Source organism: Armigeres subalbatus, chromosome 1 (assembly GCF_024139115.2).
Source record: "Armigeres subalbatus isolate Guangzhou_Male chromosome 1, GZ_Asu_2, whole genome shotgun sequence".
Taxonomy (NCBI): Eukaryota; Metazoa; Arthropoda; class Insecta; order Diptera; family Culicidae; genus Armigeres; species Armigeres subalbatus.
The window spans coordinates 254,329,172-254,345,043 of NC_085139.1; the positions used below are offsets into that span (position 1 = coordinate 254,329,172).

General features: G+C 45.4%; 1 protein-coding gene across 2 annotated transcripts in view; it reads right to left on the reverse strand.

Moving 5' to 3' along the window:
* The window catches only part of LOC134212897 (serine/threonine-protein kinase 32B-like), a 219,275-nt gene that overhangs the window by 131,735 nt on the left and 71,668 nt on the right, over positions 1-15,872 (reverse strand). For both annotated transcript variants that reach the window (XM_062691201.1, XM_062691210.1), the window contains exon 3: positions 469-524. In XM_062691201.1, the coding sequence (XP_062547185.1) occupies positions 469-524 (56 nt within the window). The remainder of the gene's footprint in view (positions 1-468; positions 525-15,872) is intronic.

Consider the following 15,872-nt stretch of genomic DNA (forward strand, 5'->3'; position numbering starts at 1 on the left):
CTCCAATCCCCGGAGGCTTTCCGGCGGAAATCGCACACAAACACATGTTCGCAAATCCTTGGGGTCGCATCTTTCGCTCCCTCCCAGTAAGAAATTTGGCTTCCGAAATTCATTACTTTGATTTACATACCCACTGAGATGGCTGTTATTAAGAGCAAGGACGACATCGATTGGAGACGACGACGACGACGATGGATGATGATGAAGGTTGATGACGACGGATAAATGTGGATAATGAACGTAAATTTGGAAGTAGAGGAATGGCTAAATTAATCAACCCTAGGGTATCCAATGTTTATCCTAGTCGTAAATAAAGTCCTATGCCGAGCAAAGGAAGTATCTTATCGTAGGCTTACCGATAATTGAGTAATTCTGAGTAACAAGACGAAAATGAAATACGGGCTGAATAACACGAGTATCTACCCTGTGGCGGAGATGTGGAAGTATGCATGAATATGTTTTCCTTACCTTCCCAAAGCTTCCCTTGCCGATGTTTCTCAGTATTTGGAAATGGTCGAAATTAACTGTAAATAGAAGAAAGATAAAAATAGAATGAAATGAAATTGAAGAATGTATTTTTACAAAGTATTTTACAAAATTTTAATACAAGATGTTCGAAGCACTGCTGGTGATCGAATGATAATCTAACTCGTGGTCCTCACAATGTCTCCATCAAAATCGAATATAGACAAACAGTTGCAAAAATAGTAGCAAGCGTCAACAGATTAAAGTTTTATACGGTTTGTTGTTACCAGTTGTATTTATTACATAGTTGCTTGTGGCTAGTTTTCTTATCAGAGTTTGAATCCAAGCATATTTACAAACAATTTTGAACTTCTGAAAAATATTTTTCCGGTGCAAAGCGAAAACATTTTGTAACATATCTGAATATATGGAAAAGTTCCATTATGACAACTATAACAAGCTATCTAGACATATAAAAAAGGCACTTTACAACTACTCTTCCTTGCTTTGTAAGAAGGATTTCTTCGTTTCAGGCTCTCTTTAAGTGGTGATCATGGGCGAAACCGCATGAAAGACTTAATTCTTTATAGTTGATCCTGGAACTGCTTGATCATCCCTAGCTTGGGCCAGTTACACGTCTGGCGACTCATTTCTCCGAGTAGGGACTAGAATCTAATCCCTTCTTGCAAAACGGAAGGCAAATCGTTGATGATGGTTGCGAAATCAATTTCGATCGAAAGAAGCCATAGTTTCGGAATACCACGCTCGGTCGTACCAACACTATAGATGTTGCTGTTGGAACACGTACTCATCCGTTTGGACCGGGTGGACATTGGTGACTCGTTCAAGAAACCGGATTCTTCTCGTCCTTGAGGATGATGATGAAACCGGCCCTGTTGTCGAAAACATTGAAAACATCGGACAGTTTATACTGTCCGGAATATGCGGATAATGCGCAGACGTATGTAAACTACGATGTACGCCTTGACAAGCGAAGAGTTTGTACTACGGTTAGATAAGCGTACGTATAACTAACCGGATCAGGATCAGCATTAAGCGTCTGCTGACATTATTTCGTAACAATAGGTTCGGTGGGCCCTCCTTAGCCGTGCGGCGGCTACAAACCAAAACCATACTGAGGGTAGCTGGGTTCGATTCCCGATGCCGGTCTAGGCAATTTTCGGATTGAAAATTATCTCGACTTCCCTGTGCATAAAAGTGTCTTCTTCCTCATGATATACGAATGCAAAATGGTAGCCTGGCTTAGAAACCTCGCATTTAATAACTGTGGAAGTGCTTAATGAATATTAAGCTACGAGGCGGCTCTGTCCCAGAGTGGGGATGTAATGCCAATAAGAAGAAGGTTCGGTCAGGCAATTATTGGACAGAAGCACGATCTGCTGTTCTCTTTCGATGGGTAATCGAGCGCTGTGCAACCGGCCTCGGAAACGAATTATGCCGTCCACTAACTTTGAATGCAGGAACTGAAGCTTGAATCCACCTACCACGATTCACCTACCCTGTCGAGAACAGTTGTCGAACTTCATTTCTTTCTTCTTTTTATCTTTCTTTCTTCTTTCTTCTATCTTCTTTCTTCTTTCTACTTCTTTCATTCTTCTTCCTTCTTTCCTCTTTCTACTTTTTTCTTTCTTCTTTCTTCTCTCTTCTTGCTCCTTTCTTCTTTCTTCTTACTTCTTATTTCTTTCTTATCTTTTCTTTCTTCTCTCTTCATTCTTCATGCTTCTTTTTTCTCTCATCTTACTACTTTCTTCTTTCTTCTTTCTTCTTTCATCTTGTTTCTCTTTCTGCTTTTTTCATTATTCTTTTTTCTGCTTTTTCTTTTTTCGTTCTTCTTTTTCCTTCTTTCTTTTTTCTTTTTTCTTCTTTCTTTTTTCTTCTTTCTATTTTCTTCTTTCTTTTTTTCTTCATTCTTCTTTCTTCTTTCTTTTTTCTTCTTTCTTTTTTCATCTTTCTTTTTTCTTTTTTCTTCTTTCTTTTTTCTTCTTTCTTCTTTCTTCTTTCTTCCTTCTTCTTTCTTCTTTCTCTTTCTTCTTTCTTCTTTCTTATTTCTTCTTTCTTCTTTCTTCTTTCTTCTTTCTTCTTTCTTCTTTCTTCTTTCTTCTTTCTTCTTTCTTCTTTCTTCTTTCTTCTTTCTTCTTTCTTCTTTCTTCTTTCTTCCTTCTTCTTTCTTCTTCTTGACGAGTGGAATCCATTGAGGATTCCGAGTGAAATCCGTTCAGGATTTCTAATGGACTCCGTTCAAGATTCCTAATTGAAATTGGTTCAGGATTCTAAGTAAAATCCGTCGAGTATTCCGAATGGAATTAGTGGAATCCGTTCGGGATTCCGAGTGGAATCCGTTCGGGATTCCGAGTGGAATCCGTTCGGGATTCCGAGTGGAATCCGTTCGGGATTCCGAGTGGAATCTGTTCGGGATTCCGAGTGGAATCTGTTAGAGATTCCGACTGGAATCCGTTCGGGGTTCCGAGTGGAATCCGTTCGGGATTCCGAGTGGAATCCGATTAAATATCCGAGCGGAATCCGTTCAAAATTCCTAGTGGAATCCGTTCAGGATTCCGAGTGGAATCCGTTTACGTTTCCGAGTGGAATCCGTTGAGGATTTCGAGTGGAATCCGTTCAGGATTCCGAGTGGAATCCGTTCAGGATTCCGAGTGGAATCGGTTCAGGATTCCGAGTGGCAATCATTCAGGAAACCAAGTGGAATTCGTTCAGGATTACGAGTGGAATCCATCCAAGATACCGAGAGCAATCGGTTCAGGATTCCGAGTACAATCTCACTCGGAATCCTCAAGGGATTCCACTCGGAATCCTGAACGCATTCCACATGGAACGGATTTCTTTCGGAATACTGGACGGATTCCACTCGGAAACATAAACGGATTTCACTCGGAATCCGAAACGAATTCCACTCGGAATCCAAAACGGATTCCACTCGGGATCCTAAACGGATTCCACTCGGAATCCTAAACGGATTTCACTCGGAATCCTAAACGGATTCCACTCGGAATCCTGAACGGATTCCACTCGGAATCCTGAACGAATTCCACTCGGAATCCTGAACGGATTCCACTCGGAATCCTGAACGAATTCCACTCGGAATCCTGAACGGATTCCACTCGGAATCCTGAACGGATTCCACTCGGAATCCTGAACGTGTTCCACTCGGATTAATGAATGGATTCCACTTGGAATCCTAAACGGATTCCACTCGAAATCATGAACGGATCCCACTAGGAAATCTCAACGAATTCCACTCGGAATCCTCAACGGATTCCACTCGAAATCCTAAACGGATTCCACTCGAAATCCTCAACGGATTCCATTTGGAATCCTCAACGGATTTCATTCGGAATCCTCAACGGATTCTACTCGAAATCCTCAGCAGATTCCACTCGGAATTCTAAACGAATTCCACTCGAAATTCTCAACGGATTCCACTTGAAATCCTCAACGGATTCCACTCGGAATCCTCAACGGATTCTACTTGGAATCCTCAACGGATTCCACTCGGAATCCTCAACGAATTCCGCTTGGAATCCTGAACGGTTTCCACTCGGAATCCTGAACGGTTTCCGCTCGGAATCCTCAACGGATATCTCAGTGGGATTCGTACAATCCTTTGAGGATACCGAGTACAGTCCGTTGAGGAATGGAATCCGTTTCAGATTCCGAATGGAATCCGTTGAAGATTCCGAGTAAAATCCGTTGAGGATTCCGAGTGGAATCCGTTGAGCATTCCGAGTGGAATCCGTTGAGGATTCCGAGTGGAATCCGTTGAGCATTCCGAGTGGAATCCGTTGAGGATTCCGAGTGGAATCCGTTGAGGATTCCGAGTGGAATCCGTTGAGGATTCTGAGTGGATTCCGTTGCGGATTCCGAGTGGAATCCGTTGCGGATTCCGAGTGGAATCTATTCAGGATTTCTAGTAGAATCCGTTCAGGATTCCTAGTGGAATCCGTTCAGGTTTCGAGTGGAATTCGTTCAGGATTCTGAGTGGAATCAGTTAAGGATTCCGAGTGGAATCCGTTCGGGTTTCCGAGTGCAATCCGTTCAGGATTCCGAGTGGAAAACGTTCAGGATTTCGAGTGAAATCCGTTCAGGATTCCAAGTGAAATCCGTTCAGGATCCCGAGTGGAATCCGTTCCAGATTCCGAGTGAAATCCGTTCCGGATTCCGAGTGGAATCCGTTCCGAATTCCGTGTGGAATCCGTTAAAGATTCCGAGTGGAATCCGTTGAGGATTCCGAGTGAAATCCGTTGAGGATTCTGAGAGGAATTCGTTGAGGATTCTGAGAGGAATCCTTTCAGGATTCCAAGTGGAATCCGTGCATGATTTCGATTGGAATCTGTTCATGATTCCTAGTGGAATCCGTTCCGGATTACGAATGGAATTTATTCAGGAATCCGAGTGGAATCCGTTCAAGATTCCGAGTGGAATCAGTTCAGGATTCCGAGTGGAATCCGTTCGGGATTCCGAGTGCAATCCGTTCAGGATTCCGAGTGGAACACGCTCAAGAATCCGAGTGGAATCCGTTCAGGATTCCGAGTGGAATCCGTTCAGAATTCCGAGTGGAATCCGTTCAGGATTCCGAGTGGAAACCGTTGAGGATTCCGAGTGGAATCCGTTCAGGATTCCGAGTGGAATCCGTTCAGGATTCCGAGTGGAATCCATTCAGGATTCCGAGTGGAATCTGTTCAGGATTCCGAGTTGAATCCGTTCAGGATTTCGAGTGGAAACCGTTCAGGATTACGAATGGAGTTTATTCAGGAATCCGAGTGGAATACATTCAAGATTCAAAGTGCAATCCGTTCAGGATTCCGAGTGGAATCCGTTCGGGTTTCCGAGTGGAATCCGTTCGGGATTCCGAGTGCAATCCGTTCAGGATTCCGAGTGGAACCCGTTCAGGAGTCCGAGTGGAATCCGTTCAGGATTCCGAGTGGAATCCGTTCAGGATTCCGAGTGGAATCCGTTCAGGATTCCGAGTGGAATCCGTTCAGGATTCCGAGTGGAATCCGTTCAGGATTCCGAGTGGAATCCGTTCAGGATTCCGAGTGGAATCCGTTGAGGATTCCGAGTGGAAACCATTGAGGATTCCCAGTGGAACCGTTGAGGATTCCGAGTGGAATAGGTTGAGGATTACGAGTGGAATCCGTTGAGGTTTCCGTGCGGAATCCGTTGAGGATTCCGAGTGGAATCCGTTGAGGATTCCGAGTTGAATCCGTTGAGGATTCCGAGTGGAATCCATTAACGATTCCGAGAGAAATCCAATAAGGATTCCGAGTGGAATCCATTGAGGATTCCGAGTGGAATCCATTTCAGATTCCGATTGGAATCCAATGAGAAATCCGAGTGGAATCCTAAATGGATTCCACTCGGAATCCTGAACGGAATCCACTCGGAATCCTGAACGGATTCCACTCGGAATCTTGAACGGATTCCACTCGGAATCCTGAACGGATTCCACTCGGAATCCTGAACGGATTCCACTCGGAATCCTGAACGGATTCTACTCGGAATCCTGAACGATTCCAACTCGGAATCCTGAACGAATTCCACTCGGAATCCTCAACGGATTCCATTCGGAATCCTCAACGGATTCCATTCGGAATCCTCAACGGATTCTACTCGGAATCCTCAGCGGATTCCACTCGGAATCCTCAACGGATTCCACTGCGAATCCTCAACGGATTCAACTCGGAATTCTCAACGGATTCCACTCGGAATCCGCAACGGATTCCACTCGGAATCCGCAACGGATTCCACTCGGAATCCGCAACGGATTCCACTCGGAATCCACAACGATTTCCACTCGGAATCCTCAACGGATTCCACTCGGAATCCTCAACGGATTCCACTCGGAATCCTCAACGGATATCTCAGTGGGATTCGTACAATCCTTTGAGGATACCGAGTACAGTCCGTTGAGGATTCCGAATGGAATCCGTTTCAGATTCCGAGTGGAATCCGTTAAAGTTTCCGAGTGGAATCCGTTGAGGAATTCCAGTGGAATCCGTTGAGGATTCCGAGTGGAATCCGTTGAGGATTCCGAGTGGAATCCGTTGAGGATTCCGAGTGGAATCCGTTGAGGATTCCGAGTGGAATCCGTTGAAGATTCCGAGTGGAATCCGTTGAGGATTCCGAGTGGAATCCGTTGAGGATTCCGAGTGGAATCCGTTGAGGATTCCGAGTGGAATCCGTTGAGGATTCCGAGTGGAATCCGTTGAGGATTCCGAGTGGAATCCGTTCAGGATTCCTAGTGGAATCCGTTCAGGATTCCGAGTGGAATCCGTTCAGAATTCCGAGTGGAATCCGTTCGGGTTTCCGAGTGGAATCCGTTCAGGATTCCGAGTGGAATCCGTTCGGGATTCCGAGGGGAATCTGTTCGGGATTCCGAGTGGAATCCGTTCGGGATTCCGAGTAGAATCCGTTCCAAATTCCGAGTGGAATCCGTTCCAAATTCCGAGTGGAATCCGTTCCAAATTCCGAGTGGAATCCGTTCCAAATTCCGAGTGGAATCCGTTGAGGATTCCGAGTGGAAACCGTTGAGGATTCTGAGAGGAATTCGTTGAGGATTCTGAGAGGAATCCTTTCAGGATTGCAAGAGGAAACCGTTCAGGATTCCGAGTAAAATTCGTTCAGGATTCCTAGTGGAATCCGTTCAGGATTCCGAGTGGAATTTATTCAGGAATCCGAGTGGAATCCGTTCAAGATTCCGAGTGGAATCAGTTCAGGATTCCGAGTGGAATCCGTTCGGGATTCCGAGTGCAATCCGTTCAGGATTCCGAGTGGAACACGCTCAAGAATCCGAGTGGAATACGTTCAGGATTCCGAGTGGAATCCGTTCAGAATTCCGAGTGGAATCGGTTCAACATTCCGAGTGGATTCCGTTTGGGATTCCGAGTGGAATCCGTTTAAGATTTCGAGTAGAATCCGTTTGGGATTCGTAGTAGAATTCGTTTGGGATTCCGAGTAAAATCTGTTCAAGATTCCGAGTTGAATCCGTTGAGGTTTTCAGTGGAAACCGTTCAGGATTACGAATGGAGTTTATTCAGGAATCCGAGTGGAATCAGTTAGAGATTCCGTGTGGAATCAGTTCAGGATTCCGAGTGGAATCCGTTCGGGTTTCTGAGTGGAATCCGTTCGGGTTTCTGAGTGCAATCCGTTGAGGATTCCGAGTGGAACCCGTTCAAGAGTCCGAGTGGAATCCGTTCAGGATTCCGAGTGGAATCCGTTCAGGATTCCGAGTGGAATCCGTTCAGGATTCCGAGTGGAATCCGTTCAGGATTCCGAGTGGAATCCGTTCAGGATTCCGAGTGGAATCCGTTCAGGATTCCGAGTGGAATCCGTTGAGGATTCCGAGTGGAAACCATTGAGGATTCCCAGTGGAACCCGTTGAGGATTCCGAGTGGAATCCGTTGAGGATTCCGAGTGGAATCCGTTGAGGATTCCGAGTGGAATCCGTTGAGGATTCGGAGTGGAATCCGTTCAGGATTCCGAGTGGAATCCGTTCAGGATTCCGAGTGGAATCCATTCAGGATTCCGAGTGAAATCCATTCAAGATTCCGAGTGAAATCCATTCAGGATTCCGAGTGGAATCCATTTCAGATTCCGATTGGAATCCAATGAGAAATCGAGTGGAATTCAATGAGGATTCCGAGTGGAATCCATTGAGGATTTCCGAGCGGAATCCATTTAGGACTCCGAGTGGAATCCGTTTAGGTTTCCGAGTGGAATCCGTTGAGGATTCCGAGTGGAACCCATTAAGGATTCCGAGTGGAATCCGTTCAGGATTCCGAGTGGAATCCGTTCAGGATTCCGAGTGGAATACGTTGAAGATTCCGAGTGGAATCCAATGAGGATTCCGAGTAAAATCCAATGAGGATTCCGAGTGGAAACCATTGATGATTTCCGAGTGGAATCCATTGAGGATTCCGAGTGGAATCCGTTGAGGATTCCGAGTGGAATCCGTTGAGGATTCCGAGTGGAATCCGTTGAGGATTCCGAGTGGAATCCGTTGAGGATTCTGAGTGGAATCCGTTGAGGATTTCGAGTGGAATCCGTTGAGGATTCCGAGTGGAATCCGTTGAGGATTCCGAGTGGAATCCGTTGAGGATTCCGAGTGGAATCCGTTGAGGATTCCGAGTGGAATCCGTTGAGGATTCCGAGTGGAATCCGTTGAGGAATCCGAGCGGAATCCGTTGAGGAATCCGAGCGGAGTCCGTTGAGGACTCCTAGTGGAATCCGTTGAGGTTTCCGTGCGGAATCCGTTGAGGATTCCGAGTTGAATCCGTTGAGGATTCCGAGTGGAATCCATTAAGGATTCCGAGAGAAATCCAATGAGGATTCCGAGTGGAATCCGTTGAGGATTCCGAGTGGAATCCAATGAGAAATCTGAGTAGAATCCGTTGAGGATTTACGAGTGGAATCCATTGAGGATTTCGAGTGGAATCCGTTCCGTTCCGAGTGGATACCGTTGAGGATTCCGAGTGGAAACCGTTGAATCCGTTGAGGATTCCAAGTGGAATCCGTTGAGGAATACGAGCGGAATCCGTTGAGGATTCCGAGTGGATTCCGTTGAGGAATCCGAGTGGAATCCGTTGAGGATTCCGAGTGGAATCCGTTGAGGATTCCGAGTGGAATCCGTTATGTTCCGAGTGGAATCCGTTGAGGATTCCGAGTGGAATCCGTTGAATCCGTTGAATCCGTTGAGAATTCCAAGTGGAATCCGTTCAGGATCCCAAGTGAAATCTTTTCAGGATTCCGAGTGGAATCCGTTCAGGATTCCGAGTGGAATCCGTTAAGGATTCCGAGTGGAATCCGTTGAGGAATCCGAGTGGAATTCGTTGAGGATTCCGAGTGGAATACGTTCAGGATTCCGAGTGGAATCCGTTGAGGATTCCGAGTGGAATCCGTTGAAGATTCCGAGTGGAATCCGATGAGTATTATGAGTGGACTTCGTTGAGGATTCCGAGTGGAATCCGTTGAAAATTCGGAGTGGAATCCGTTGAGGATTCCGAGTGGAATCCATTGAGGATGGCGAGTGGAATCCGTTGAGGATTCCGAGTGGAATCCGTTCCGTTCCGAGTGGAATCCATTGAGGATTCCGTGTGGAATCCGTTGAGGATTCCGAGTGGAATCCGTTGAATCCGTTGAGGATTCCAAGTGGAATCCGTTGAGGATTCCGAGTGGAATTCGTTGAGGATTCCGAGTGGAATCCGTTGAGGATTCCGAGTAAAATCCGTTGAGGATTCCGAGTGGAGTCCGTTGAGGATTCCGAGTGAAATTCGTCGAGAATTCCGAGTGAAATCCGTTGATGATCCCGAGTGGAGTCCGTTTACGATTCCGAGTGGAGTCCGTTGATGATTCCGAGGTGAGCCCGTTTAGGATTCCGAGTGAAATCCGTTGAGGATTCCGAGTGAAATCTGTTGAGGATTCTGAGTGGAATCTGTTGAGGATACTGAGTGGAATCCGTTGAGGATTCCGAGTGGAATCCGTTGAGGATTCCGAGTGGAATCCGTTGAGGATTTCAAGTGGAATCCGTTGAGGATTCCGAGTGGAATCCGTTGAGGATTTCGAGTGGAATCCGTTGAGGATTCCGAGTGGAATCCGTTGAGGATTCCGAGTGGAATCCGTTGAGGATTCCGAGTGGAATCCGTTGAGGATTTCGAGTGGAATCCGTTGAGGATTCCGAGTGGAATCCGTTGAGGATTCCGAGTGGAATCCGTTGAGGATTCCGAGTGGAATCCGTTGAGGATTCCGAGTGGAATCCGTTGAAGATTTCGAGTGGAATCCGTTGAGGATTCCAAGTGGAATCCGTTGAGGACCCGAATGGAATCCGTTGAGGACCCGAATGGAATCCGTTGAAGATTCCGAGTAAAATCCGTTGAGGATTCTAAATGAAATCCGTTGAGGATTCCGAGTGGAATCCGTTGAGGATTCCGAGTGGAATCCGTTGAGGATTCCGAGTGGAATCCGTTGAGGATTCCGAGTGGAATCCGTTGAGGATTCCGAGTGGAATCCGTTGAGGATTCCGAGTGGAATCCGTTGAGGATTCCGAGTGGAATCCGTTGAGGATTCCAAGTGGAATCCGTTGAGGATTCCAAGTGGAATGCGTTGAGGATTCCAAGTGGAATATGTTGAGGATTCTGAGTGGATTCCGTTGAGGAATCCGAGAGGAATCTGTTGAGGATTCTGAGTGGAATCCGTTGAGGATTCTCAGTGGAATCCGTTGTGGATTCTGAGTGGAATCCGTTGGGGATTCTGAGTGGAATCCGTTGAGGATTCCAAGTGGAATCCGTTGAGGATTCTGAGTGGAATCCGTTGAGGATCCCGAATGGAATCCGTTGAGGATTCCGAGTGGAATCCGTTGAGGATTCCGAGTGGAATCTGTTGAGGATTCCGAGTGGAATCCGTTGAGGATTCCGAGTGGAATACGTTGAAGATTCTGAGTGGAATCCATTGAGGATTCCGAGTGGAATCCGTTGAGGCTCCCGAGTGGAATCCGTTGAGGCTCCCGAGTGGAATCCGTTGAGGATTCCGAGTGGAATCCGTTGAGGATTCCGAGTGAAATCTTAATCCGTTGAGGATTCCGAGTGGAATCCGTTGAGGATTCCGAGTGGAATCCGTTGAGGATTCCGAGTGGAATCCGTTGAGGATTCCGAGTGGAATCCGTTGAGGATTCCAAGTGGAATCCGTTGAGGATTCCGAGTGGAATCCGTTGAGGATTCCGAGTGAAATCCGTTGAGGATTCCGAGTGGAATCCGTTGAGGATTCCGAGTGGAATCCGTTGAGGATTCCGAGTGGAATCTGTTGAGGATTCCGAGTGGAATCCGTTGAGGATTCCGAGTGGAATCCGTTGAGGATTCCGAGTGGAATCCGTTGAGGATTCTGAGTGGAATCCGTTGAGAATTCTGAGTGGAATCCGTTAAGGATTCTGAGTGGAATCCGTTGAGGATTCCGAGTGGAATCCGTTGAGGATTCCGAGTGGAATCCGTTGAGGATTCCGAGTGGAATCCGTTGAGGATTCCGAGTGGAATCCGTTGAGGATTCTGAGTGGAATCCGTTGAGGATTCCGAGTGGAATCCGTTGAGGGTACCGAGTGGAATCCATTGAGTATTTTGAGTGGAATCCGTTAAGGATTCCGAGTGGAATCCGTTGGGGATTCCGAGTGGAATCCGTTGGGGATTCCGAATGGAATTCGTTGAAGATTCCGAGTGGAATCTGTTGAGGATTCCGTTGAGGATTCCGAGTGGAATCCTTTGAGGATTCCGAGTGGAATCCTTTGAGGATTCCGAGTGGAATCCTTTGAGGATTCCGAGTGGAATCCTTTGAGGATTCCGAGTGGAATCCTTTGAGGATTCCGAGTGGAATCCTTTGAGGATTCCGAGTGGAATCCGCTGAGGATTCTGTTGAGGATTTCGAGTGGAATCTGTTGAAGATTCCGAGTGGAATGCGTTGAGAATTCCGAGTAGACTCTGTTAAGTATTCCGGGTGGAATTCGTTGAGGATTCCGAGTGGAATCCGTTGAGGATTCCGAGTGGAATCCGTTGAGGATTCCGAGTGGAATCCGTTGAGGATTCCGAGTGGAATCCGTTGAGGATTCCGAGTGGAATCCGTTGAGGATTCCAAGTGGAATCCGTTGAGGATTCCAAGTGGAATCCGTTGAGGATTCCAAGTGGAATCCGTTGAGGATTCCAAGTGGAATCCGTTGAGGATTCTGAGTGGAATCCGTTGAGGATTCCGAGTGGAATCCGTTGAGGATTCCGAGTGGAATCCGTTGAGGATTCCGAGTGGAATCCGTTGAGGATTCCGAGTGGAATCCGTTGAGGATTCCGAGTGGAATCCGTTGAGGATTCCGAGTGGAATCCGTTGAGGATTCCGAGTGGAATCCGTTGAGGATTCCGAGTGAAATTTATTCAGGAATCCGAGTGGAATCCGTTCAGGATTCCGTGTGGAATCATTTCAGGATTACGAGTGTAACCCGTTCAAGAATCCGAGTGGAACACGGTCAGGATTCCGAATGGAATTCGTTTAGGATTCCGAGTGGAATTCGTTTAGGATTCCGAGTGGAATTCGTTGAGGATTCCGAGTGGAATCCGTTGAGGATTCCGAGTGGAATCCGTTGAGGATTCCGAGTGGAATTCGTTGAGGATTCCGAGTGGAATCCGTTGAGGATTCCGAGTGGAATTCGTTGAGGATTCCGAGTGGAATCCGTTGAGGATTCTGAGAAGAATCCGTTCAGGATTGCAAGTGGAATCCGTTCAGGATTGCAAGTGGAATCCGTTCGGATTATTATGTCGATGGAATGAAAACTCCCCTTTACTGCCATTGATCAAAACGTTAGACTTTTGTGCCGTCCGATACTTACCTTATTATGCCTATAAAGCACGAGAGGGATTAAATATTTATGCCACTTTGCATTGATTTGGTTCTACTATTTATTTCGGATGTTTTGAAGAACATATCTGTGAAATCATGATTTTTTTCGAGGTTTCCATTTTGTAATTTTTTATTTCCCTAAAATTTTACATGTACCTACATTCTTTTGGATCAAAAACTAAATTTGCATCACTGCGGAGAAATTATAAGCTGAGTTTTGGAAGCATTCGGGGTAATTTTCCATTTTTTTAAGTAAATGGAGAAAATATCTAAACTTTTTTGCAATCTACTACAAATGACACGAAGGCTTCGCCCATTGGCTGAGAGGCCCGTGTCATCTGCAAACAAATATTTTTGACACCCTGGTGGTAAATCAGGTAAGTCAGAATTAAAAATTTTATACAATATGGGCCCCAGTATACTGCCTTGGGAAACACCAGCTCTTACAGATAATCTATCAGATTTAGAATTCTGATAGTTTACCTGCAGTGAGCGATCTGATAAATAATTTTGGATCAGTTTAATAATGTACAAAGGGAAATTAAATTTCATCAATGTTACAATCAAACCTTTATGTCAAACACTGTCAATTATGCTTTGTCTGTATCAAGTCGAATATCCTTCAGATGTGTTGAGCCGAATTAAATTCGTAACTCTTAATAACTGATGAGTGGTTGAATGCCCATGGCGAAAACCAAATTGCTCATCAGCAAAAATAGAATTGTCATTAATATGAACCATCATCTTCTTCTTATTGGCATTACACCCCCACACTGGGACAGAGCAGCCTCGCAGCTTAGTGTTCATTAAGCACTTCCACAGTTATTAACTGCGAGGTTTCTAAGCCAGGTTACCATTTTTGCATTCGTATATCATATCCGTTGAGGATTCCGAGTGGAATTCGTTGAGGATTCTGAGAGGAATCCGTTCAGGATTGCAAGTGGAATCCGTTCAGGATTTGCAAGTGGAATCCGTTGAGGATTCTGAGAGGAATCCGTTCAGGATTGCAAGTGGAATCCGTTCAGGATTTGCAAGTGGAATCCGTTCAGGATTCCGAGTGAAATCCGTTCAAAACTCCGAGTGGAATTCGTTCAGGATTCCAAGTAAAATCCTTTCAGGAATTAAGGACAAATCCGTTCAGGATACCGGATTCCTGGAAAATCTTTAGGGGAAGTTTCTGGAGGAAGTTGCGAAGGAATTTCCGGATTTATTCCACTTAAATTTTGAAGAATTTTTGGAAGACATTTTTGGAATAGCTTTCGAAAACATTCTTCAAACTATCCTTGGCGTTTTCAGATGTCTCTCGGATATATGAACAGACCTCTGAAGCCTTAAATTTTGAACTGTGAGATCTTGATTAAAAGCACGGAGAATTAGTTTGTAACGAAGTACCATGTTAAATATAAAAATGTCCATTCGTATCCAATCTATGGGAAAATTTTGGTCATGTGAGAAATATGGGAAGTTTTCAAACAAAAACCCTTCGCTTTGATCGAAGCTTTATCGAAAGTCATTCGAGGTTTAAAGACAATATTTTCCGAATTAAAAATGACCTAGATCTCAAGGATGCCAATCTCAATTAACCAATCATTTACGATTGTCTGATGTAAAAGCACAATTAGGGAATCTACATCGCTAATCAATCAAGAAAATTATGAACGCTAGAAAATATTGCTCATTCTGTTTCCCGGTACATGCCATTCCCGAGCATCCATCAGCCTATCATAATCGAGCCATTCAGAAGAAAGGAACGGCAAAGAACTTTACATCCGATCTAATCGCATTATAATTCCCTCCTTCCACGATTCCCTTCGTGATGTAGGTTCTCTAACAACTCCGACGACAACGCAACACATGACCGAGACCGGATCCAATCAATTTCGCCATTCATCCTTCTCCTCACGGCAAGACGATTCCACGCACCACCAGCAGCAGCAGCCGCACTCGAGGGAACATTTATTAGCTTCGGGTCCATCTGGTCCCTTCCGTCCGACCTGATGGACCGACCAACCGGCTTCTGTATCTGTCTATCTGTCTGTTCTGGGGCTGACAGCCGGCAGTCGTAAACTCTCCTGCTACACTATTTTGACATGCGGCCTCCTGCCACATCTACATAATCTGAATTCGCCCATTCGATTCGGTGATATTCTTTCCTCTTAGCAGCAGTAGTGGCTCTATTCGGAGGCCATTTCCTGTTCCAGAAGAACGTCATAGAGCGACGCTGACGACGAGGGTCGTATTTTCTGCGCTTTCTACGCCCTAACAGTGAAAGTCGGCTCGGTGCGGGGGAGGATTGGGGATCCAATCCTCCCGCCGGTAGTACGTTAGCATGAAATTCTTTTGAAATCATTCCGATGTTATATCAACATCCGACCCCTCTAGCACATGTCTTTTGGATCTTTGTGGTTAGCAATATTATTTGTTAGGAAGTTTTCGTCCCCTGGGGCTTTCGGTTTTCCCTGGGGAGCCATTAGGGTGAATCATTCATTGATGAATTTCCATCAGTTATAAATTCTTACATTTGGGAACTAATTGCGAGAATAAAATGATTAGCCAAGCATACGACATCAGAATTGAACAAGCATTGTTTTTGTTAGCCAAGATTTCAAAACTTGATGAACATCCCTCCCTGGCTTTAATTTTTGTCGTAAATGCAAAACATCGTCTGTGCATCTACGTCAAAAGCTTTCATTCCTTGAATAACCCAGTTATTGTTGACCATAATCGATAAAAGCCTTATGTTCACTTCTCGACGCGATAAAAACCGTCATCAATTTTGCAGCCCGTTTTATTTGTTTCTGGGTGCCATCCACACCGGTTACTGTCAATTTCCGCGACCTACGGTAAACCTTTTATCCTGCCATTAACAATTAATTTATACAGATTCACTTGTGTGCCTACGTTCTGTATCGTTGCACTGATTTGAACGAAGTAAAAAAAACAATTCTCTCGATTAAATGCCTGGAAGCTTCCAGGAACCAGAAAGTAGCGTCCCGTTGAACGAAAAA